The 27,197-nt window shown below is 39.8% G+C and overlaps 1 protein-coding gene across 6 annotated transcripts in view; it reads right to left on the reverse strand.

The window, feature by feature from the left end:
- ARPP21 (cAMP regulated phosphoprotein 21) overlaps positions 1-27,197 on the reverse strand; it is a 226,260-nt gene that overhangs the window by 29,256 nt on the left and 169,807 nt on the right. For all 6 annotated transcript variants that reach the window (XM_054991305.1, XM_054991306.1, XM_054991302.1 and 3 more), the window contains one exon: positions 18,914-19,040. In XM_054991305.1, the coding sequence (XP_054847280.1) occupies positions 18,914-19,040 (127 nt within the window). The remainder of the gene's footprint in view (positions 1-18,913; positions 19,041-27,197) is intronic.

Here is a 27,197-nt window from a genome sequence, read left to right on the forward strand (position 1 = left end):
ACTCTACCCCCTTCTTAATCCCAGGATTGGCTGGAAAGTTGTCTGTCAGCTGTTTATCCTGCGGGGAGGCAAATGGTGGCCCCTGGCCTTAAGCAGCTATGCTGATGGCCGGGTGGGCTGAATTCTTCATTCATTTAAAGTTATATTTCCTTGTAGAAAAGCCCTGTTAGTCAGATTTAAGTTTGACCACATTTTAAGCACTTTATTTTTTGAAGTAATTTACAGAAATAGCTATTACGAGCATATGTGGAAAAATTCACAAGACAGTTAAACCCTGAGAGAACAAACAGGGAAAACTATAGTGTTTAGCCTTTTCTACTAATAAAAAAAAAAGATTATGTAAAATTCCCCTAATTCTTGCTGTAGTCAAAATTGTAAAAACATGCACAGGGAAAGCATCTCATCTAGTATTCCCTCTCCATATCTAATCCATTCCATCTGAGTACTTCTGAATATTATATGGCATTAGTCCAACTAAATTTTACTTTATTTGTGTCAAGCACTTAACTGTGGCTTCAAGAGTTACTTGCTTTTTGATGAGCAGCCATTTGATTAGTCTAGAGTAGTATATTTCTCCGGGCAGCTTGAGCTGGGCTAAATCAATCACTCAACACTTGCAAGATGCTTTTGAGCAACAAAACATAGGCCCTGCCTCAGCATTATTGCCAGAGACAGATTCTGAGTTTGTAGTAGTTAGAGCGGAGGCCTCAGTTTCAAATCTTCACTCTGCCATAAAGCTCAGTGGGTGACTTTGGAGTCCACGTCTCTTACAGGGTTGCTGAACAATAAAATTGGGAAGGGATAACTGTATATGTCACTCTGAACATCTTGAATGAGGGTCATATGTAGAGATGGGCACGATCCAAAAAATATTGCTGATCCAGCTGATCGTGGATCGGCGCTGGTGACGATCCCAACTAAATGATCCACACCGATCATCTCCCATTCCCAATCCGTGGATCGTGGATCGTGGAGGCCAAAGCAGAGCGTGCTGCTATTCCCAGCTATGTGGGAAGGTGGGTGTTGGTGGCGGCCACCGGGCCTGGCGGGCATGGGGAGATGGTGATGAGCTGCCTTCCCTCAGGGGGCAGGGGGTCTGGTTGCTCACTGGCGGCACCCCCCATGTGCCCACCCGCCAGGCCAAAAAGGAGCACGCTGGCGAGAAAAGAACGGTGGGTGATGCCTGCGGCATCTGTGTTTGTGTTTGGCCGTCTGTGTTTGGCTGTCAGAGCTGCCTATCAGGTTTTGCAGGGATGAGATTGGAATGCCCATGGCTACAGAACACCCCTCCCCCCTCCCTCCCCTGGGTGTCTTCTCCCAACTGGTGATTGCTTTGCTGCTTTGTGGTTGGAAGGAAGCCCTCGTGATCAAGGAAAGCTGGGCTTCCATTCGGGTTTCCAGGGCGACAGGAGGGGAAACACAGCTCAGGAATTCCTCTGGCTCCATTGCCCCGGGAATAGATTACTGGTGCCTGAGTGTCTGACTTCCCGATCCGAGCACGATCCAGCCCCGATCCAGCCCCCTCCCGATCGCTGGATTGTTGGCCATGGCCGATTACGATCCGCTGAGTCACGATCGTGCGATCGCCATTATCGTGGGTTTTTTTGGATCGTAATGCGGATCGTGCCCATCTCTAGTTATATGCACTAAACAGATAGATAACTAAGAGAATTATTTTACATACAGTTGCGAATAGAATGAGAGATGTTAGGGACAAGTTAGCAGCAAGATGTGTCATGTTTCCCTGCATCCCCCTTTTCAGATAAAAAGTGATGCATAAGGATTCTCAGATTCTAAATGAAAAATATGGCCTGCAACATAAACTACTTAAGAGGATGAAAATTGACACATTAAACTAGGCTTCAACCATTTTTATAGTCAACTAATAATAATAAAAAACCTAATTAGTGCCATAAAACAAACCCCATAAAGTGCCTTCTTTTTAAGGCAAAGCAAACTTTCCATCTGAAAATGAAATAATAAAGCAAGCCTTCAGAATGTGTTTTACTTAATTTCATGTTAGGATGCACTACAATTTACACAAATAAAAATCCCAAAAGGCACCCAAAGTAAAAAAAACGCGAAGATAACATGCTGTCCTGGCAAATGATCAAAACGCTGACAGTGACAGCTGTGATTTATTGAGGCAATTCAAATACACTTTGAAAGTATATTAGCTTTGCCTCTGCTCACAAAGGGCGCATTTTAGCAGGGTAGACCACTCTAATGATAAATTACATACCAGAACCCAGTGAAGGCAATTGCCACATCAGATGCCCAAAGGCCCCAAATTAGTGTGATAATGTGGTTTTCATGATAATGCCTCACATGCAGTGGCATCCGGAGCACACAAAGAAAAATCTCTGGTGCACTGTGAAGGCGGGAAGAGAAGATAACATTATGACAGTAACTGTCTCTCTATAGTCACATTTCCACATTTACAATGGTTTATAAATGGCCTCTGGAATTAAACCTGTCCTGTAGGTCATAGCTCGGGTTGTGTCTTTGAAACCAAAGAGAGATGGTGGGGGGAGCCATAGCGGTCATCAGGCTTCATGAACATAAAAACTATTAAAATGAGCCTTACAAGCATATATTAGGTAAAGGTAGTTCCCTGTGCAAGCACTGAGCCATTACTGACCCATGGGGGGACATTACATCACGACATTTTCTTGGCAGATTTTTTACGGGGTGGTTTGCCATTGCCTTCCCCAGTCATCTACACTTTATCCCCAGGAACCTGGGTACTCATTTTACCAACCTCAGAAGGATGGAAGGCTGAGTCAACCTTGAGCTGGCTACCTGAACCCAGCTTCCGCCGGGATCGAACTCAGGTCATGAGCAAAGCTTGGACTGCAGTACTGCAGCTTACCACTCTGTGCCACAGGACTCTTACAAGCATGTATTTAGGTACATGTAATTATATAGGCACTCGCTTAAATGAACTGTGCTGCCTGATGTCAGGTACACTATGCCAGATTTATATGAGCATAAATGAGAACATAACCCAGCTCTTCAGCCTTAGAATTCTGAATTCTAAATTTGCGTATCTTGCCTGAAGCTGCATCCAAATTGAATCTCACTGACAAGTGGAACTATGCAACTACTGGATGTCTCCTGTTAAATTGAAACAGCAAATGAGGGCATCATTCTAGAAGTGCCAAATATTTTCTCTCATCATGCCCCCACTCTCTGTACTTCTATGAGAGGTCCAGGTTCTTCAAGAACTTCCCTTTTATCAGAGATATGAGGAGGAGGGGGGAAGAGTTATGAGGAGCAAGAGTTGTGGGAATAGGACACGTCAACAGGACACACAACATCCCTTTTGGAAAAGCTTTAATTTCTTAAGACCCACACATTTTTTTTATCAACATTGGCACTTTCCCACATGCTCACTTGCGGCATAATTCACTGCCTCTTCTGTTCATCCTATTAGGCTTCCTGTATCACATCTTATCTTGAAGGCTGAGGAATCTCATTAGATAAAAGTCCGTCTATTTTATCTTTATCACAGAGTACCCACAAGAGACAAGTGCAGGTTCATTAAGAATGAAGAAACGAACCCAGTTGTGATGTACCACATTTTTAACAAAATTCATTCATATAAGGTGCACACAGTCTAGATCTGATCATCTACAATGCACAGAATCCACAGTAAAACTCTGCAAGATTTAGAGTGCAGGCCTAAGCAGAATTACACCTTCTAAGACCATTGACATCAGTGAACTTAGAAGGGTGGAGATTTGCTCAGGACTGTACTAAATCAATACGTTTAGAAAAGTGTGCTTAGAATTGCACTGTTAATCTTTAACATCATTATATAGATGTAAGGCCCGTGGTTTTATATAGGGCTAATATCCAAGTAAACATGTTCAGGATTGTGGGCATAGCTCCCATATACATTCAGTTCCACATTGAATTATTTGATGGTTCTAATCCAATGATCAATAAAGCATGCCTTGCTTGTGTTAAGATCCATGTCTATAAAGGTCTTACAGTGGTATATTACTTGCTATCAAATTGCATTTATTTAATGCTATAAAGCATCATTTCATTTTCAGATGCATTTTCAGGAATGTAATTGATTACATGTAAAGTGTAATTTTAATAGATTTTTTATTGCCAGCTAATGAAAATTGAACCGATACAACATTACTTTAAACCCAATGTAGTGTAAAAAAGAATTAACTTTCACATACTGTAATTGTGATGAACATTACAACAGCTTTCTTTCCAGAAAAAAGGGAATACAGCAGGATATGAATGAACATGCAATTTCTTAATCCCCTGGATAATCTATGGAGCTACTTCTCATGAATTTATTTTTGTACATAAGTGCAAATGAACACCAACAGTATAAAAAACTTACATACTGCGTCATGTATAAAAGGCCCACCTGTACTTCCAATGCATGGTTTTCCTTCAAAATAGCCACAAGTGTGATTCCAGTTTTCTGGCTGCCACTCACAAGTATCAGATTGTGAAAATCCACATTTACGTGTGCCCTTCATAACTGAGCGTTCAGCACAGACACTTATCTTAAAGCCGGATAAAAGCAGGAGTGATACGCTGGTGTGTCTACTCAGGACGCCATCTTGCCTCTGCTCTCTGGTTTCTCTTCAGATCGCATAAATCTTTCACCTTTCATAACTGAGGGCCAGGCTACAAGTGACAAATGACACAGGTTGGACACTTGTCAGCTTCCCTCAAGTTTTGATGGGAAATGTAGGTGTCCTGGTTTTACAGCTTGGCTCTCCGACTGCTGTCCAATGAACTTTTCAACTGTCACTTGTCCAACATTCCACCAAGCTGCCTACATTTCCCATTAAAACTTGAGGGAAGCTGACAAGTGTCCAACCTGTGTCATTCGTCACTTGTAGCCTGGCCATGAGAGGGCATGGCAGCAAGGGTGGAATGCAAATGGTTTCCCCCTCCAAGCCTATAGCACCTCACCGTAAAGCAGGAGGGCCTTACTTGTACAGAGGGAGCCACGCAGCACTCTGCCCTCTTAGCTGGCAGCTGGCAGGCAGTACCAATGATCCTGACAGACCCCAATTCCTCCCCAAATGGTGATGTGCCAAGGGTGCTTACTGGCCCACTCATTTCTCCTCATCCTAATCCTGCCAGAGAACATCCAATTACAGCTCCACCCTAAGCCAATTATCACAACCCATGCAAGAAGTACAAGGTAGGAGAAAAACTTTCCTCTCCAAAGCCGAAATGAAGAAAGGAGAAACAATTCCTACGTGGTCCTGGTCAACAGTGACTGGCTAGGCCTGTACTACTGCAAGGCGGGTGGATGGGCCAAGCTCAAGGCAACTGCGGGGAGAGTAGGGGAGGAGCCACCTTATAAGGTGCTTGGCTCCGTTCCCTTAATCTCAGGATGGGAAGCCGTCTGTCGGCTTTTCCTCCTGTAGGGACGCGAAATTACTCATCTTTCTTATTAATACAACACTTAAAACAACAAATTACTGGTAAATGTGCCTATGCTACATCCATACGCTGTCCTAGTGAGCAAATTTGTTTCTTTCATGACTGAATTGCTTTAATAAATTTCTCCTAACATTACATTATTCTTTTCCAATGCACATTGCAATGCAACAGCCTTTAAAATTTAAGAGACAAAAAGAATTTTTATCCCAAGGATCAATATATTTGCACAATCAAGGTCAATAGCCTCTTTTCTTTTGTGTAAAAGATGTTGTAGGCACACATATTGATAAAACCATATAACACACTGGTGGGAAGCTGTTACGTCTTCATATAAAAATTTCAACATCATTATACAAATGTCAGAAGATTTTCCTCTTCTCAGCAGAGTATTTCTGAGAGCGGGACCACAAGTGACGCCTGACACAGGTTGGACACTTTTTCCTGAAATCGGAGTAATTTGGTCTCTAGACCCATGAAAAAGCTTCATATCTCAGATCACTTTTACCAAAGTATAATAGCCAGAGGCACCTTCTCAGTTGAGAATATCTGTATCAAGTGAAGTATCCAGATTATCCCCCATCTTTGCATTGACTGAGGGCCAAACTACAAGTGATGAATGACACAGGTTGGACACTTGTCAGCTTCCCTCAAGTTTGGATGGGAAATGTAGGCAGCTTGGCGGAATGTTGGACAAGTGACAGTTGAAAAGTCCATTGGACAGCAGTCAGAGAGTCAAGCTGCAAGACCAGGATGCCTACATTTCCCATCAAAACTTGAGGGAAGCTGACTAGTGTCCAACCTGTGTCAGGCGTCACTTGTGGTCCCGCTCTGAGTTAAACATCCTGTATCTAATTCTACAGCAGCGGTCAACCAAGCGGCAATTCAATAGGTTGTACATATAAGGTAAACTGATCATCTGCCACTTCTGGCAAGTAGTGAGGAAACTTTTGCTACACATCCATACCCAATCAGAAATCCAGAGAAGAATTTACTTTAGTATTGGCAAGACTGGCAGAACACCATTTATGTGGTCAAATGCACACACACCATGATTTTTCCTTCCTGTTCTCACAAATGGAACTTTAAAGAACAGTTGGTAGATTTGGCATGAGTGCTTCAAAAACAGGTAGTATGAAGGAAAATAGTGTGGTGGCATTATCCACCCTTCAAAAAGTTATATATCAAAGTGTGGGATGTCTTTTATACTCAGAAATATTTAAACAGGAGTTCAAAGGTAGTATCTTCCACAAGATAAATCTTCTATGGGAGACATCCATGTTTCCTTTGTTCTCTTTGAAGCTTTGGTGGATTGTGCTGAAAACGCAGGGAAACGTTCTAGTTTTTTTTTTTAAGCAATTTGAAAATGTATTCGCTAAACTAGTATTTCTTGCAATGTTTTTCTTTTCTGCTTCATTTTTCCTTCAACAAATACAACAAATGTAGTTGCCAGCCAGCTCACCAGCTGTAACCATACATCCCTTTTCCTGTACTGCCTACCCAGCACAAAATGAGAGACTACCTCTCTCAAGTTCTCAGGGCATTACGAAACTCGGACAGGGAATGGTCTCTTACTTCAAGCTGCATGGCAGAGACAGCTGGCCAAAGGTTCTAGTGCCCTGAAAATATCTTTACTGCAAATATCTTTACTGTCCAATAAATATTATCAAATTACCAACTTCTGAGAAAAGACACTAACAATCTGAAACAGTCATAGCAGTTTTATTATGTACTGCAACAAGTCCAGGATGCAGATCCAATGTAGTAGGGATAGAGAAGAGGCTGTTGTATGAAGGAGGAATAAAAGCCTGCAATCAAGGAAGGGATAAGACAGACATTACTATGCTGGGATCCCTATAAACTGACCTTTGCCTAGGTGCCATGCATGCAGCAGTCAGCATGAACTTCCTACTGTGCACAGAGTTCACTAGATTAAGGTGAATGAATAGTGGCATTTAAATCCACTGTCACAAAACTGCAATAATTGAATCCACTGGGAACATCACCCCCTACAGATCTGAGGCATTTTTATTCCCATTTTTATTCAAGCCCCATCACTTGGATGCTGAGTCTGTTCCTTGCTTTTTCCCTGAAAATGAAGCAAATACTGGTTGATGAATTGCAGCTTGTCTGGAAACAACAACATATGCCATTTTGCTAGTCAATTACAAGCAGCTCTCTGAGGCAAACCATTCTTTTAACATGCTCACACCTGTTTCCTCAGTAAATCATACTAGCCTATATTTACCCAATGGGCCATATTATGGAACAAATGAGCAGCTTGATGTATTTCTAACTCCACAGTTCCCTTGCATTACATAAGAATCAGGAATAAATAGCTGGAATGAATACATGAGCAAATTCTTTGCATTTTTTTCCCTCCAGTGTTTGAGCTGGCTGTACAGTGATAGAAGACGCCATCGGCCATGAAACAAAAATGAACAAAATAAGCTCCGGCTTCTATAGATACTAATGCATAATCAAGCTTTTGGGGATAGTTGAATAAAACCTACGAGATCCCACTTGTGTAATATGCGAATTAAGGGCATTCATTTTATCGTCCAAATGTTTTAATCTTCTCTCTAGCATTTGTAAAGGATGATATGTACTGTAAAAATATTTGCCATTTTTCTGGAGATGTAAGTATTGGCACAATGCCAAAACAAATGACAGCAACTTCTTTTTTCCTCTTTGGAAGTTAGAAGAACAAGGCAGCCTTACCATTATGATTTAATTGCCATCAAAAGCATTTTTTCAGTGACACTAAAAGTAACTTATGGATGTTAATGCAGGATAGAGACCAGAACTGCTATTTTTTGATCAAATGAATATCCTAATATAGACTTATGTTTGAAATGACAGCCTTCAAGAAATTCCATCACAAGAAGTTTGACCACAGAAGTATGGTGACAGAAAAATCACCACACAGACACAAAAATGTAGTGTAGACTTCTGTCCTTTTGGGATTCAGTCTGAAATCAAGGACTCAGCCATTCTGACTTGCAGTATAGCATGGGAGGCAAGATCTAGCATGATTGGGTATTTTTCCAGACCATTTTAAGGCTTCATTTTGCATTATCTGGGACCATTACAGGTTCCTCAAGCCACTTTAAATTTGACTGGCCCATCATTTAAAAAAATTAAATCCAATAGTTTATCTTTATTTAAATTCAATTACTGTGCCTTCAATGGGTTGTAAATCAGCAACTGACAGATAACCACCATCTGTGGGACTACATCAGAAGTAGATTGTTAGTGGCTCATAACCTATAGAATAATTTGTAGTTTGAAAATATACTTATCAATGCCTGCCCTTCTCCATTTAACACCATGGCAATAAACCTCCTTCCCCAAAGATATTTAAACCTTCAGCTCACTTGTGCTTTGATATCTGCAATGCAGATCACATAGATGGAACTGCTGGGAAAATCAGTTTCACTGGGAAGTGAGTAGTTATCACCAAGGAGATATTTCCTTAGTACAGATTATTAGCTCAAGATAGCCTGTTTTACATATGTATATTCTGGAAAAATGGAGATAACATAATGCAAACAAAATGGTTGCACAGATGCCATCATACTATGCTAATAAAGGAGGAAGCTACCTTTTTTATTTATAATACTGAAATTGAGCCAGGGATTATTGCTGTTATGCCTTGGGAGCTTTAATAAGGAGAGTGCTTGGAGAATATGCATGTAATGCTTTTCCTTCACCACTGAGTAACCACACACCACTGAGTAACTGCAGCTATTCTCCTACATAGGGGATTAAATGGGAGGGCAGCAGACAGTTTGACAACTTGAATCTCTCAACACTTCTCATATCAGAAATTAACCCCTGGTGACCACAAACACATAAACAACAAAAAAGAGCTTATTTTAAAAGCCCAACCCAATTTCAGTGTAAACACTTCAGTAACAGAGAGATATAAATGGTTACAGAAAAGATTTTGTTGTTAGCTTGTGTCTATCATTCTAGTTAAGCACATTTATAGACTTCATTAAGGTACACTTTACCTTTTTGAAAGCTAGTTTCCAAGCAACAGTATTGAAGTAATAACCTTTTTTTTTCTTGCGTAGAGGCTATAAAATACTAATAGTACAATATTATACCAGATATATTGCCCTCCATTTGAGGCAAACGTTTGGTATTTGTAGAATACCCACGAATGCCTATTATGAAAGGAACTGTGTGCATTTTAAATATGTATCTGCCTTGGGTAATTGCAGTCTATTGACAGAGGTGCTATTGTATGCAGACAATTGTTCTTTCCTCTCAGGGGAAAAAAAGCAGAGATTATTTTAAAAAAAGAAAGATAATGTGTTTGAGTAACACAGAAATATTTGAATAAGAATAACCTATTTTAGGTCCTAGGAACACTGAAATGAATTACAATGCCAGCATTTTATGCTCATGGATGTGTAAGAAATCCAATGGGTGTTCCGTTAAGGAAGAATTCTTTAACAGAAAACCAAATGCACCAAATCCTGTATATAATTTCTGAACATCTTAACTCTTGTAAGGGGTTGCAACATCAAGGCAGTTCAAACTACTCAGTACAGGACAGTTATGTCTTTATTCAAGTTTGTTTTCTAAAGCAGGTTCTGTAGGATTTTGTTACTTAGGGTACAACCCAGTCTTCATATGCAGCAGCTGGGAAGTGCAGCTGAGGAACAACAATGTAGATGGTGAAGACCCAGAAAAAAGTATTTCTCCTGTTTTTTTTCCTAAGGACTCCCCACCACATATTTTAACAGAAAAATTGGAATTTCTTTTTCTCTTTTGGAATGAGTAAAATATATTTATATATGCAGTAAAGGTAGTCCCCTGTGCAAGCACCAAGTCACTACTGACCCATGGGGGGACTTTGCCTCATGACATTTTTTGGCAGACTTTTGTTACGGGGTGGTTGCCATTGCCTTCTCCAGTCATCTACGCTTTATCCCCAGGAGACTGGGTACTCATTTTACCAACCCCAGAAGGATGGAAGGCTGAGTCAACCTTCAACTGGCTACCTGAACATGGCTTCTGCCGGGATCGAGCACAGGTCGTGAGTAGAGCTTGGGCTGCAGTACTGCAGCTTACCACTCTGTGCCATGGGGGTCCTAAAAGGTAAAGGTGCAAGCACCGAATCATTACTGACCCATGGGGGGACTTCACCTCATGACATTTTCTTGGCAGACTTTTTACGGGGTGGTTTGCCATTGCCTTCCCCAGTCATCTACACTTTACCCTCAGGAAACTAGGTACTCATTTTACCAACCTCAGAAGAATGGAAGGCTGAGTCAACCTTGAGCCAGCTACCTGAACCCGGCTCCCGCCAGGATCAAACTCAGGTTGTGAGCAGAGCTTGGGCTGCGCCATGGGGCTCCTTATATATGCAGGATGAAGATATAATGTAAGACAACCACCAACATTAGAGAATGATAATTCCTGTGTTAACTGAATACATATACAATGAATTTTCAAGGATATATTCAATTGTGACTTTTTTTTTACCACAAACATCCTATAATGTGTATGATGAAAATACAGTATCATCATACACATTATATAAACAATATCTAGCAATATCTGCAATCATCTCTGAAGTCCCAACTATCCTCCAGGGCTCTAAACTAATCTTTGTGATTTAAGCTTTATGCAAATCCAAGTGATTGCCAGCCAATCAGAGTCCCTGAAATGCCACTGGTTGTGAGGGGGGTATGACAGTCTCAGTTTAAGGAAGGAAAAAAGATACTTTCCCCCCACAGACAGGGAGTTTGGTGGCTGTGGATGAGTAAACTTAGATAGGCTTTTAAACTTCTAGTTAGGATCTGGGGTCAGGTTAGGGAAGGAAACTAGTTTTTAGTGAAAAAAACAAGTACCCTGTTATGGGTCCCTCAAATCAAACTTTCTGGGCACGGGTTCTATGAGCAGGAACTCTGTGTGTTAAAGAAGCATGGTACCTGTGTAGTCAGCCTATAAACTGTGGTAAAAAAGTTACAGTTCAACCTTGAATACTGAGGAACCCTGTCTGGACATAAAGGACTCAAATCCTTTCATTTGGTTAACTAAGGCACAGTTCAATGTGTTAACTTACAGTGAGGGGAAAGTATAACCTCTGGGGAGTGAAGCTGGTTACATTTCATACTGATAATAAACGTGTCATACATCTTATTTTCTGTAAATAAACATTTGTTCAGTTTCACCTGCATCTTGTATGTCAAGTCAAAATAGCTGTGAAAGGGGGGTTTATACTTAATTCACAATTAACTACCATGTTTTTCTTTTAGGGTCACAATAAGAACCATTTAGGGACAAGCCTGAGGTTGTTCAGGGGCCCATAAAATTCAAAACTTTCCCCTTATTTTCTTGAAAGTTGGAGGTTCTTTGCTAGACAGGCAGAAGAAGAATCACTGCAATTTTGGTGACATTTGGTTGAAAAATGTAACTTCCAGCTCCCCCCATATAGTCCCCCTTAGGGAATAATGCCAGAATAACTGGTGGGGCATTCTGCAAAGGAAGCCTCCCTCACTGTGTCTTTCACAGACAATCACAAGAAGGAAGGCAAATAGAGAGTTTTCAGGAGAACCAAAAAAGGTAATATTGTTTGTCAGTCACTATAAAAGTAGAAAAATGAAATGAATGCTACAGTTTTTTAAAATGCTAGTGGCTGGTTGGTGCGCTCTTGCTGGCTATTGCTTGGAACCAGTAAAGAGAACTTAGTGTCGCTGTACAGAAAGGGACCTAATTTGGGGGTCCCTTTGTTCAATTTGCTTGAAATGTGGGGTTTTTTGGTAGACAGGCAGAAGATGCTTTGCTGCAATTTTTGTGTTATTTGGTCTGAAAAAGTTCCCCCATAGGGAATGAAGGAATGACAGGACAGGGGCCGGGGTCCACAATGGAAGCCTTCCTTACTTTCTGAAACAAATTACAACAAGGAAGGATGGCAAATGTAGAGTTATCAGTGGAAAGATTTTTTTTTAATATTCAGTCACTGTAAGAGTAGGGAAATGAAACGAATGCAGACAGGGCTTTTTTTTTTTTAATGCTGGTGGCTGGCTCGAACTCTCCTGATGGTTGCTGCTTGATAGTTATTTTAGGAATTAGTAGAAGAAACTTAGTGCTGCTGCACAGAGGGAGATCTACTTTGGGGTCTGTAAAATCAACACCCGCCCCCGGGTCAATCTGCATGAAGCTTAGGGAAGATTTAGATTAGAAAGAGGATTGTGTTCTGTGCAAATCTGGTGCCATTATCTTTATAAGCAGCTGCCCCATTCTCTTGTATACATTTGCCATTGAAAATTATGGCCCCAGAACTTCAGACCCACCCCCCAACATATGGATTTGAATCCAAACTGGTAATGTCCTACCTGGAAATAAGTAATCATAGTAAAAGCCCCCCCCCCCCGCCCCCCCGAAGTCTGGATCTGAAGTTATAATGAAAATTTTCTCCATACACACCCCTAATCAGTATCACAAATACACACAACACTTCTCCATCAGGCGAATTTATCTCCATTTCCAAGTAACTTTGTCTATGCCAACAAACCCACTCCCCTCTTTAAGCAGTCACAATGGGACCATGGCTCATATTAGTGGAATTCTGAGCCTGGACCACTGATAGCCTTTTTCAAATGTGGTACCCAAAACTGTACACTGATCTCCTACACTCCCTGACAAAAGTGAAATTATAATTCAAAAGGTATAAATACATAAATTTCCTTCATGTCATCAGGATGTTAAAGGACTCATCCATTTCCGGTTTGTTTTTCCTATTTGGGAATTAACATGATAATACTTACCCTCTACAACTGGGTTTTGAGAGGCTCCAACAGTGGAAAGCATTTAGAAGACAAAACGCTATATAAATTGCAAGTTCTATTATATTATATGGATTTCATCATGGGGCTTTTTTTGGCTTGGGAAACAAGAACAACCAGGTCTTTGTTTCCTCAAGCAGACAGAATACCAGGTTCTAACGATTTCAAACTACTCAGAAGGAAAAGTCAAAGTTCAAAAATAAAATACTAGTAGTGGTAGAGATATAATTTGGACAATGCAGCATGACAAGAATATAGAAATATTGTTTACATCTCCCCTGTTCAAGAAACCTGCATTGCCTGTGCAATTTATTTGCTTAAGTGGAAGGCATTCTTTAGACTGGAATGCTGGAGAAATCAAATCAAATCATCAACAAGCACGGAACTGAGATGAATGCCACAGTTCAAGAGATTATTTGTAAATATTACAGAAAGTCAATACCACATGTAATTGTCAAAATAAATGGAGCAATACAATTGTAGTTATTTGAGACTCTTGATTATTCATTTATCTTCCATTGCTGCCTTATGCTAATGTAAAATTATGTAAAGTGCATTCCCCATTATTGTAATTTTTTATTTCTGAAAGATGTATGAAATACTCTTGCATGCCATTTTTAATTTACATATGAATGTATGAGTCATTTTTCTAAACTAATGTTCAAGGCAACAGACTGGGCGGCAGGGGTGGGGGTGGGGAGAGCCAGATTTAAAACACCCACACACAAAATAAAAACCGGTGAATACTCTGAATGATCTAACACAACAAACAAGAAATAGCAGCACAAACAACCTAAAAGTACAATTAGTGAGATATAGTGAAACACAGAACAAGGCCAACCATAAGGCACAAAGAGGTAACTTTCTCAAGGCATACATTATTTGTTCTGAATTCTGAAGCAGAGATATGCATGGGGAAATTGTATGTATTCAATTCTGTCAATGACTAAGATATTTGACTGAGCACCTCAACAATTCAGTAACAATGACAAAAAATAGGCTTCAACTTTTTAAAATCCCATTGATTTAAAGATCTGCTGAAATTAATATGATTTAAAAGGTGTATGTAACTTGACTGGATCTTGCCCCTAGTTAACAGTGTGAATTTTATGTGTCTTAGAAGCAACTTTATTCCCTTTTTACCATAATGCTTTATAAAGGAAGCTCGCAGAATCACCAGCGGGCTGTACTGGCACCGAGGGAAGGATGAAGTGGAGGCGTCGCCAAGTTGGAAGAGGAGGAATGGCCAGCCCTCCTTCCATCCAGCAACGTGGTCAGCCCCATTCCAGTGGATTCTTCGGCAGGAGTAGCACATTTCTCACCCACCCTCTGTTCTTCAGGGGCAGCAGGGGGCGTTGTCACAACGTTGTGGGTTTAGCAGTTTGGAGGCATTGGGCTGGATCCTAAAAGGGTGAGTGGGGCATTCGGGCAGCTCACCCCTGTGGATTGGGAGGCAAGGGCCGACCAGCATGGCTGGTGGCGGAATAACGCTTGCTGTGGTGCCCCAGCATGGGGCTGGAGTGATATGCATCGAAGAGCGACTGGGCCTTCTGTTGCCAACGAGGATCCATTGCCCATATGCCTGGCCAATGCTCCATCTTGCTGTAATCAATAAAGTTGTGGCCATTCCAACCAAGAGATGGTTCTCTGTGTTATTTGCTGGAACTCAGACTGACAAAGCCAACAGGAATCACCTACTCACTAATGTAGTACATTGGATTTGAACACAGTGAAATCATCCATGGGAGATGCAGCCCACTCTTTGGAACACTGGCTTCTGCAGCTTTTGCTGAAGTCCATGCCTGAACATGAAAGCCCAACCAACTGCACTGCCTATTAACTGTATACCTGATGAACTTCCTACTAACTAAATGGTAATGGAAAAAGAAAATTCTCAGACAATCTGGATAATGCAGACTACATGATAGACAAGAAAGCAGTGTTTTTTGTGACAATATTGTTGTAATCAATCATTTCAAGGGCTAAAGCATTAAATTATGCTACGTAACAAATATGGGACTTTTCCTGTGTTAGCCATCTTAAGCATGAAGATATTCTATGTGAATCTTTTGTGAAGCAGGAACTTCTAGGAAATCTCTTTATAGCCAAGCAGTACTCTGTATAAGCACACACATGCATGTCCATGCATACACACACACCAGTTCTCATCTCTCTTGCAAAATGATTTATTGCTGTCAGACAGTAATCTAATTTGAGGTGAGCTCATCTTTTCTCTCTGCCCTGGAGCCATTTTAGCTTCATATTGCTCTTGCTCCACAGCTATGAGAAAATACATACTCCCTCAGCCATTAACGATACTACACTGACATTTTGCTTCAGCCACTTGCTGTAGAACACATCAATATTGCTCCACTCATAACCAGACCTTTTCTGAGGAAAACACAAACAAATTGCTGGTATCAGAGCTTGCCTTGACCTCTATGTTCCACAGTGGGGAAACTATACATGCTCACAAGCTTGCTGGAGAGATGAAAGCTTCCAAAACCCCACCGGGCAAGTGAAGCTTCTTTTTATAACACAGTCTGCAAGTTCTTAAGGTTCAGAACTACCACTGCATTTCTATTCTGCTGGTAGGCACTGCTTCCATTCCCCTGAGCTTTGCCATACTGTTTCACTGTTCTCATAGATTCCCACATTCCTTCAGCAACAGCAAGTGGTGCTAAATCTTATGGGAAGCTGCTTCGGGACCTGTCATGACATCTAGCTAGTTCTGCAATCATCTCTTCTTACCCAGCATGCCTCTCACTAACTAGCACGCAACTCATATGAATTATTTAAGTCTCTGCTCGTACACAACGAAACCAACCTTTGTGCTTCCCTTTGCCTTGAAACGGTTGTCATTTCTGTAGATTTGTGATTGACCAAGAGAACTGAAGAGTGCTTTCTCTCTCTTTGTCATGCACAGACACAAAGTTTGAAAATCATGCAAATTCTTATAGTGAGAAAACTTCCTATTTCCCCCATTTACCAGCTGAATCTGTAGCTTTCATCAGAACTGAATCAAGGCAGTACATGTGGTTCCTCATCTAGCATAATTTCTCTCTGAATGTACATGAGCAAGAGTTTTTGTCAACCTAAGAATTCATTTGCATTTGTGTATGTTTTTCTTTAAAGGAAGATGAATTCTCTGGCCCTTGGGCATATGGATTCCGGGGACTTCAGTCACTGAAAACTGTCCCTTCTTGTGGCTCAAACCCACATCTATAGCCTGCCAGGAGGAAAGAGGGCTTAGAGGCTTGCTGAAACATCTCAACCACTTTCCCTTCTAGTTTGCTGGAAGGCAGATGCCTTGGAGGGTGGCAAACATGTCTCAACAGAGTGGAGAGGTTACTTGCAATCTGTCAGAAGAAAAGATAGCTCTCAAAATCCAGTATTGTTTGCAGCACCCTCCTGTCCCTTATATATGAGAGGCCCCAGTGCTATGAAAGACATTTCTTTCTTATAAAATATGCCATCTTATAACCCTGTAAAATGAAGCAGTTCATCTGGAAATCAGGAAGAGGTAATTAAATACAGAAGAAACACTAAAAAGGACCCACAGGTCATATACACATGGGCAAACAGCAATGGAGTGGCCAACAAATCAGCAAGGAATATTTGACATTCTGAAATCTCACACGTGTAACACAATTGGACACCAGAAGCATCTCAAGTTCCTAAGTAGTAAGTGTTATTCATCATAATATTCAAGAGTGCTTTTTCTAGTCTTTTCATTTTTAATATCTCCAGTGCTCTGGTGTATTTGGTTTAGATGGGTATAATTAATTAGTATTAATAGCACCTTTTCTTGATTTCTTATCTTTTATCAAATGCTAAAAAGGACAGAGAGAGTGAGACACAGGAGTTCAAACACTCAAAAACACTGGCTCATTTTGCTTCATTTGCCTTAACAACACCATTCCATATTTATTACTGATTTACATTAAATCTTTCAACCTAAATTCAAATTATATTGTATGAAATTACCTTCTTCTTTTCAGTGCTTCTGAATCCTTATTTAACCTGTCAGTTAAATCGTGCATCAGTAATATAGAAATTATACTTTAAAAAGCATATAGGACATGTTCTGAGCTATATCAACTGTATTTTGAGAAGCAATTTTTATCATAAACTGTTCTTATTACCCATTTACCTAATATGTTATATTTAGTTTATCTATTTGTCACATTTTTATCCCCATCTTCCATGGAGTTCAGGGCAGTTTTAGTTAAATCATAAGTTGGAACAATCAATTATCACTTTGTTGGGCTGGTTTAATGTGATTTTTATGATGAAAGAACAGTATTTCCAACTATATGGAGATGGATACAGCAGTCGTGTAGCTTTTCTGTATGTTTGAACATCTGGTTTGCAGTGAGCTTGTGACTTTCAGGCCCCATGTATTAAAACTTCTTTTTCATGAATTTAGAGAAAACTTCATGTTCAAGAATTTGCATATTTAGAATCATTCTGTAACTGATTGATAAGACATTTATTGTTATAATTTCCACTGAGACAGCACTTGTTTGAATCATGGAATCGTACAGCTTTACACTGGGGAATTGGACAATCAGTGATTCTTCTTTCTCTTGCTCAAAAGCAACTCAATGAACCTCATGCCAGTGCAAACATTCATCAGCAGCGTTTTGTCTTAACAGCATTTATTAGGAGCAATAAGACACAGTAGGAAAAGAGACCGGTTCACTGTGAGACCTGCTACTCACTCTCTTACAGTGTAACGGCCCCCCTTCCAGCTGCACATCACTGCAGAGATCAACACCACCTGGACAATACACTCTAGAGAACATTCCTCATCACCTGCTGTGCTCATGTCGACTAACTCAAAAAGGAGGTTTGGCACCCTGCACAGCACTACCAAGGCAAGCAGCATGTTTCAACTGGCTGCCTTAGCATTACACACAATTTTGGGACTATATGCAGCAATATTCCTTCATGGTTTTGTTTACCGGTCCCTGAATTTGACAGATTTCAAGACCACACATAATAATGATCTCCAAACGTTGCTGAAACATTCATCCATTTACTTCGTGCTTGGATTTGGATGTGCTATTTTAAATACTGATACTTGGGGGTGGGTGGGCTGTGACAGGGCAAGAACATGAGTTCCCTTTAGATAGCTGATTTATGAAATGAAATATATGGAACTCTTATGAAGAAGAGAAAGGATATGGACTTGGAAGACTACCCAGGAGGAACATAAATAAGAAGCAGATATTTTCATCCATGTAAGACAAAGAACGTACTGTTTTGTCCTCACTCCCACCTCCACCCCCAAATCAAGGCAGGGTCGAGAATGCATCTTCCATAATGAGGCCTTAGATTTTTCTGATTTGGTACCCTCTCTTATCTTCCTGAATCATTCTTATACATCCATTAATTTTGGGTGGGAGAAAACCTATGTAAGTTCCAGTTATTCAGCACAGAAAACTAACAATAGTTAGACTGAAAGCAGAAGGCTTCCTCAGAATCAGAATTTTGTTTTCAGGAATAAAATAGATCTTGGCTTTTGGTTGATTAAAGGGTAGAATGATGACACTTTGGGAGCCAAAACCATTTTCTCTCATTTACACATAGATTGAACTGCTGTGTTTATGGGTTCATCTAGAAAAAAACCTTTGCAGGATGTAGCTGAAGAGTAAAGTAATAGAAGGAAATACCTGCTTGCTGAGCAGTCTGTGGTATTTGGGAACTCCGCTGTGCATTGTACTGGACAGAGGCCATGGGCCTATACTGCTGAGTTGCTGAGGTAGGGTATTGACCAGTTGGGTAATAATATACAGGCATCTGTGGAAAATAAAGAAGTCAAAGAATGCATTGTAAAATCTCTAAAGCTGCATGTGCATGTACGCATGTGTGTGCACATACAACAATCCACAGCGTATCTCATAGAAGTTCAAAATTATTTATGAAATGCAAATTATTTGAGCACAGCTACTTAAATAGCCTTTTGAAAGTCTAGCTGCATAAAGATCGGATTTGCTTTTTTTAGCCCTGAAAGTGCCCTTAATGGGTGGAATCTTATACAAATACATAGAATGAAAATTCCAAACAAAGAAAAAGAAGTAACTTCAAGTAATCTCTCTGCAAGGCATTGTTAGAAATATACACACAATTTTCTGTTCTCTAAAAGTATGCCACGACTTCAGAATAGAGATGGGCACAAACCGAAATACAAACCAAAGTTCAGCACGAACCAGGCCGGTTTGTGGTTTGCAAACTCGCGGTTTGTCAGAGCCCATTTCTGACAAACTGCCACAAACTTTAGGCCGGTTTGTTTGGTTTGTTTTTTGGTTCATCACTGGCGTTGCTCAATCAGTTTCCTAAGCAACGGGGGGATGGGTTTTCTGCATGAACTGGTTCGTGAACCTGGGCAGGTTTGTGAAAGTTTGTGGTTAGTGAAATGCAACGAACCACAAACCGCAAGGTTTGTTTTTTTCCCCAGTTTGTGCACATCTCTACTTCAGAATGTCATCCCTCTGATTCTGTGAACCACCAAAACAAACCGATGAAGAGTTTTAGACAAAAGAATATAACGTCACAGATAAAACTGCAAGATGGAAATGGCTTCATGAAACAGGGATGATTATAAAGAAAAAAGGAACTGGAAAACTCAAGGGAGCCTGATGAGGAGAGGGAATGCAGCCCCTCAAATATGGGAAGTAAGGGAAGGGACTGAAATGACTGCTTAGAAAAATGCGTCCCCAGGTCCAGGAAAATTGCAACTAAAGAGGTGACTGATAAAAAAAAGATCTTGTCAGACAGACAGGCCTTCTGAACATTTACGATGGTTTCTTTCCCCCCACTTTCTTTTTCAAAGCCTTTCATGCTCTTTTCTGGAATCTGGTGGAAGCAGCACTTATTTGAGTTATGTCACAGGTTGCTGTTCGGCTTGGTGCTGAGGGACACTGAAAAAAAGACAGCAGATTGCATGAGCCCCACTGAGTGCTCAGCATAAAGCTTTTGGCAAGGGTGAAATTAGATTCAATGTGTCATAAAAATTGAGAAAAGCATCCAGGAACTGCTCTTCTCTTAGCAACATCCACTAATATATTATCTTTTGTTCCATGTTTGGTAACTGGCCCTAGCTCAAAGGCAAAAACATGATGCTCAGCTCCTATGGCTGAGAACTAGCTTAAATTAAATCCTCTTTAGAAGTTTGACCACAAATATTATTTTTACTTTACTAGGTAAAATCACTTCTATTCATTATTAATGGCTTTCTTAGAGTAACAATGAGAAAGAACACTAGCACTGAACCCCATGAATGTCCAAAATGGGGCACCTAAATTCTCGATGGGTATTGAGAATTCAGAGATGGTGGTGGAGACCTTTATAATAGGAGACAAGCATCAATCCCAGATGGGTGGAAACGATGCAGTACAGGAAATGGTTGCAACGTTGAGTAGGCTCGGGCAAAGGAAATTTGCAGTCTTTGAACTGGCGAACACAACCAATTACCATTTAGTAAGGATAAACACCTGCCAGAAAATGGCAAACAACTAAGTCACAATATAAGGACAAACAATTAGGAATGCAACTTGAACCTGGATCCAAGGTGCTGTTTGTCCTGAGTTTTAGATATAGTGAACAGAGAGGAACACTTGATACAGACTTGTGCATTTATTTAATTATTAATTACAGTAACTACAAAGAAGGGATGTTTTGTAATTATACTAAATAATATGAAAGCAAAACAAATTTCCCATCTAAACATCTAAACTGTGCCCCCACCCAGCTGTTGTTGCTGTGGTTCTTGGAGAATTATAATTAATTTGAGAGTTATATGAGTATTATTCTTTGCTAAAATTTGATTGCTGTCTGTTTTGTCCAATTCACTCTGTTATATGGCTGAGAGTCCCAAACAAAAAACTTAAGTAAATAAAAATAAACATGGTGACCTTCCATTGCCTCAAAAAGTGGGGCCCCTTTATTCTATACTTCTGAAATTTGGCAGTGTTGATGTCCTAGGGGAGTACTGCAATCTCCCTAAGGTTTGTCCAGTTTGGATGGAAATCTATGAAGATACAAATGCAAGAAGAGGCGAGGTCTTCCATTGAAATCAATGGGAAACAATAACAGAACAGAATTATGAAAACAAAGCAACCATAAAGAAAGAAAAATAAAACAAAACCATATAAAACAACCTCATGATGAAATAGTTTGATCAATTAATTTCTTTAATTAATAAAATTAAAGAAATGGAACAAACTGCCACGCATAATAGAGTGGCTGTTTTATAACGTCACTCAGGATGGTTTCAAAATAACCACTCAGTCAGGATTAAACCAACATGGGACATTTTTGTACATATCATTGTCAATGGGCAGCTCACACACAGTAATTTTTATTTACAAAGTACTATACAAATGTAAATCAATTTATCTCTGTAGGATTTAGATACTCTTATCCAGAGTCAGCTACAGGAAAATTATTTTTTTAACTGACTGGAAGAAAATGCATTTGTTATATACTCCATTTAGTAGCTTATCAGGGCATCCATTGATCACTGTGAAGAATGTTTTTGCTGGATGGGCAAAAAAAAATCATATAATTCTGGGTGATTAATGTGTAACTTTGACAGTAACTAAGCATTCATGGCTTTCCCAAGAATAGACATTTTTATCTAAATAAGTGAAAGCCAAACTCTAGCAACCCAGAAGGCCACCCATTTTCCCATCACTGTCTGGCTTTTAATTAAAAATTAATTAAAAATTCTGATTAAAAATTCTGCAGAGTCCCAAGCCTCCCTTGCAGGCACACACTGAACAGCTAAGTTTAAAGGGCATGGCCCATCTTCATTAAACCAGTAAAGCGTCCAGTAGCACCTTTAAGACTAACCAACTTTATTGTAGCATAAGCTTTCGAGAGCCACAGCTCTCTTTGTTAGATGCATTAAACCAATACAGTGAGACTCTTATCAGCAACATTTTAGAATCAAGTTTAAGAAAAATGTTACTGTCTTTTGGATTTCAGAGAGCAGCTGATTGTATAGGGCCATAACTGAAAAAGCCGACACATATTCTAATCAATCTCAGCTCTTGGTTGGAATGGGCTTTGCACAAGAGGTGGCAAGAAATCTCCTTTTAGACAGAGGTCAGCTGAACAGGGATGGAAAGGGGCCTACAAAAACTTGTACAACAGGTCACGGAAATAGAAAAGACCAACATCACACATACCTGAACTATTGATAATCGAATTAAAATTACCATTGGTTGTTTTTGTCTATGGATGAAGAGTGGCATATATGTGTCTCTCCACTGAAATCCCTTTTTAAAGTATGGCAGAGCACATACTGGCAGTAACTATGTTGACTGTACCTCCTTGGTGCCACTTAGCCAATGAATTGACATTATCTGAACAAGAAGAGCTCATCCTGTGTCCTTACAAAAGATTGTTTGGACCCACAAGGATCCCTGAATTCTGGTAGGAAATGCTACTTTGAATAATAAAATAAGGGAAAACAGGTTGATCAAGAATATAACAAAGTTGTTTGGTGATAGCTTTAGGTATTCTACTAAGGATTGCTAGGCTGAATCCAAGTTCAAGCAGAATCTGTAAATATCTTACAGATTCTAGACAAACAAAAGGACTTGACCATTCAAATTCACAGCTAGAGCATCCAAGTCAGGAGAGTTAGCTGAGTTGGCCAAGAGGGTTAGAATACATTGGCTTAAAGCAAACAATCTGAAATTGAATACAGACAAGAGGGAGATACCACCTGTTCTAAAACAGCAGTGTTGGCAGCCCATCTGTTTTTGAGTTCAATGTAAGGTGCTCGTTTTCACCTATAAAGTTCTTTGATACCTGGGACTGACATATCTGGCGGATGATGTCTCCCTTATTAACTCATGTCCACCAGTCTGCTTCAGTTCATGGCGCCCTCTCATGGAGTTCTTCATTCCTTCTGTATTTGATCTGAGGCCTTGTCGTTCGTCTGATTTTTGTAATTGTCTTTCTAGAGTGCGTTTGGAGGGCACCTTCACCTCCCTATTTTTTGAAAAACACGCAAGGCCATCTTCTTTCAGAGCACTTTTTGTTGAGCCTATTCTTTGTAATTAATGTCGAGGACTGCAACAGCGCCATTCTAAAAGCACTTTTCAGGAAGTAAGTTCCACTGAACAGACCTGAGTAGAATTCTGAATAGACCTGCTAAGGATGCCACTTTATATGTATTTATTATTGTATGGCTTTTTTTTGTACTGATGATGATGGAGACTTATTATGTCTTTATGGCTATATTTGCCTATCCATTGACTGATCTACGGTTATAGATAATAGTGTCATTTAACATTCTGTTAGCTGCCTTGAATCTCTGGAGAAAGTGGAGATATAGATCTTTCAATGAATACAGAATTTGTAGATCCTTTTTGTGCTTGGGTCTATGAAAAGTACCAATACTGTGGTGCAGTTCAGGATGATTCATGCATTGTTGGTCTTAGGTTTGGCAATTTTTTGCTCATGGTAGCAATCCACTTGTCTGAATATCATGGTATGGGCATGGTTTACTATTCTGTATTTGCAGCTAAGTATTGGTTACTCATGCATTGATCCTGTCCACTCTGTTCCTAAGTTTCTGCACCAATTTCATTAATCTCTCTGATCAAGACCCCAGTCCTGAATTGTTAATCAGGACTTGCAGAAAATCTTGTGTGACACTACACTATAAACAACTATTGGAATCTCTTTGTTTTCATACTATGGGTTGGTGAAGTAGCAACAGCCACCAAAGGGAAAAAGCCGTATTCAGCATGGGGAAGAAATAATCAGTTTGCTTAGTGAACTACTGCAAAGAAATAGTTTACTGTATGGAGGCAGGAACTGTGGGACCCCTTTAAAGAGGTTTCCATGTGGTAACTGTTTTGTTGGCATCACCCAAACTTAAACTATACGAATGTTATCTATGATAGCTATATATTCTTGTTCACTAAAAAGGATACTCCCCATGCTCTGATAGCTAGTAATTTCACTTGGCTTACTCTGAGAGTCCTGCAAAGCTGATGTCTTTTGCCTCTCTTCATTCAAGAACCTCGCACTCAGTAGGCTTTATTAAAGCTTTCTGCAAGCAGCCATTGGACCTCAAGTTGACACATAAAACCATTATTATATGATGTATTAAGAAGAAAATTTCCGGCATTGCTACTTGCAAAATCTATTTTTTTTCTTCTATCCAACAGAAAATGCTATTGAAAAATATGGAGGGGATGTTTAACTCTCTCCATCAATCGTTTACAGATCGCTATTTCATCCTCTTAATTTAAATAAGGCAGAGTAGTTATTATAGGTCATATACTTCAAGTATCCAGACTGGTTATTCACATAGCGTTCTCGGCCATGATCACTAGAGAACATGAAGGAAGAGAAAGGCAAGATGAGAACATAAATAGTCGAACATTTTTCTGCAAGGGAGGCAGCAAAGAGGGAGTTTGGCCCTGAAGGGGACAAAATAAAAACTGAACTGCTCTAGGCATTTTCTCTGTGGCTTGCTACTGTCACAGAACAATCAGATAAGCATATGGACAGTGGGAAAAAATCCTGTAAAACTTTAAAAGAATCTCTGAGTCAGAATGAGACAATGGAGGGCAGATGGAACAGGCAAGCAAAGAACAAATGCTTTCCACCTCTCTTAGATGTTGGCACTTTAAAAATCTATCTGCTCTTCCTTTGATGCAAAATGGGAAACTGGGCTTTAGAAGGCGACTGCAAAGGCAGCTTTAATTAAACTTTAATATATTAATGTGAGATATCTTTAGACTCCCAGGCTCAGCCGACTTCCATCTTTTTCCTTCAAAGATAATTCCACACTGACTGGACATGCTCAGAAATTGCCTGTTGTTCCCTTCGTTTTGTGACACAGGAAAGACAATATCATTTAAGTAAGGAAGTAAGAAAGAAAGACGCAGGAAAGGCTTCTTTGCTGCTGCAGTTACAGGAACTAATTAATAGATATTTATGTGCCAGTCTCCCCACTATCCCAAATCTAACAGCAGGGTTCCCATGAAATTGAAGAACAGTTTCACATAAATTGCATTATGCAGATGAGTGACTTACAAATCAACTTGAGGATTCCTGGACTGTTATTCAGATTAACTTTAAGAAATGACTAAGGAGCCAAGATCATGAAAACTAGTTACATATCATTACACTACTCAAATGAAGCACTGAAAACATAGTACATTGGTTCATCCATTAAAAGCCTTTTCTCTAGTGTTGTCATAGTAGCAATCTTTGGTTTGATTCTCATGTTACCAAGCCAGTGCTGTAGCTGCCAAAAAGCCACTTTCTCTCTATTCTAGAAATGACTGCTGCAATAATGTATGAATCCTGGAATAATGTGGAGGTCATACCAATCACATTATTACTTTCCGTGATTGCATCAGGCTAGGAGAATCAGTCCTTCCTTCCAGCAAGTCCTTCCTTTGAAAAGCAGATATTTCAAATAGTGTGCCTGCTTTGTTGTTGTTGTTGTAAAAAAGCTAATTAGCGACCCCCATGCAGTGGCTTTGAAGATCACAGAGCAGGGGGTGTTTAATTCATTCCTCCAATTCCTCTGCAATGGATTTAAATTGCATCACCCAAACTGCAGTTAGCTCTGAGGTGCTGTACCTGTCTTCTTCTCCTTGTGGAACTAATTGAAGGTGGAAGAGGATACAATTCAAACCATGGAACAGACATAGGATGAAAGTTTCTAGACCCTATCTCCCACAGAAACTATTCCCCAGTGTTAAAAGCAGCCAAGTAAAATTGTTTAGTAATTTCACAAACATATGGAAGATCCTAATCACAGATATAATGGACAAGAGGAGATGATGTAAGCCATTTTGGGTCCCAACTGGGGAGAAAGTTGAGGTTTATATGAAGTAAATAAATAATTACCTCAGTTCACTTCACCTAGTTTTAGCCCTAACTAGGAGAACCAACAGAGGCAAATGCATCTGTTTTCAACATGCAGGCAAAAGTTTAGTCATAGAGAATCAATTGACCATGCCTGGGAAACTATCCTTTGCATAAGAAGTTAACTACAAACTTTCTTGAAAACTTTGGAAAAACTAAATACTATTGAAAGATTTCCCAATAGAATAGAGGTTGAGCTGACCTTATTGCAAGGCAAAATGTTACACTTTTGTTCATAAATGTAGTAATGTACAAATAATTTAAGAGGCAAAACATTTTTAAAAAATGTACTGCCATAAAATCATCTACTTTTGCTCCACTCTTCATTTCTATGGGACTAAATTTTGCTCCTCTGTAAGTGACCTATTTGAGAGGGAAGGTGGCATGGTGCAGCTCGATCTCGTCAGATCTCAGAAGCTAAACAGAGTCAGTACTTGGATGGGGGACTACCAGAGCATACTCTACGGAGGAAGGCAACAGCTGCAAACCAGCTCTGCTTCTCACTTGCCTTGAAAGCAAGTGAGAAACAGTTATGACTTGCTGGCAGTTTATACACTCATGTGACCTATTTATCTTGAGTGGATAATAGACAAACTGTTTTAGTCAAATCATTGGCCACTATACGTTTCTTCCTGCATTCACTATATTTGGGCACAATGAAGCACGTGACAAACACTTTCAACTGACAGGGCAACACAAATGTTTAAGCAGAATTACGTTGGATTTTCAATGCCCTTCAAGATATGATGTAGTAGGCACAAACTGGGATCTTAATTAAAAAAAGGCCTCATGCAAGGACTTGTATGTCTAGTCATGAAAAGAACTCTTGAGAGCATGATCTGATTTAATAAAATAGAAATATGGTAGGAATGAGAAGCTCCAAACTGAATTTAAATCCTTTAGTACAAAAAGAAATAATGTAATGTGTTTTTATTACCTTTCACTGTTTCTTAAATTTTGTGCCTATATTGCATCAGCAAATTGTTTCTGTGTTTATCTTTTTTTATCCAAGATACTTTTTTTTTAGCAATGTATTCTCCTCCATTTTAG

Source organism: Eublepharis macularius, chromosome 11 (assembly GCF_028583425.1).
Source record: "Eublepharis macularius isolate TG4126 chromosome 11, MPM_Emac_v1.0, whole genome shotgun sequence".
NCBI lineage: Eukaryota > Metazoa > Chordata > Lepidosauria > Squamata > Eublepharidae > Eublepharis > Eublepharis macularius.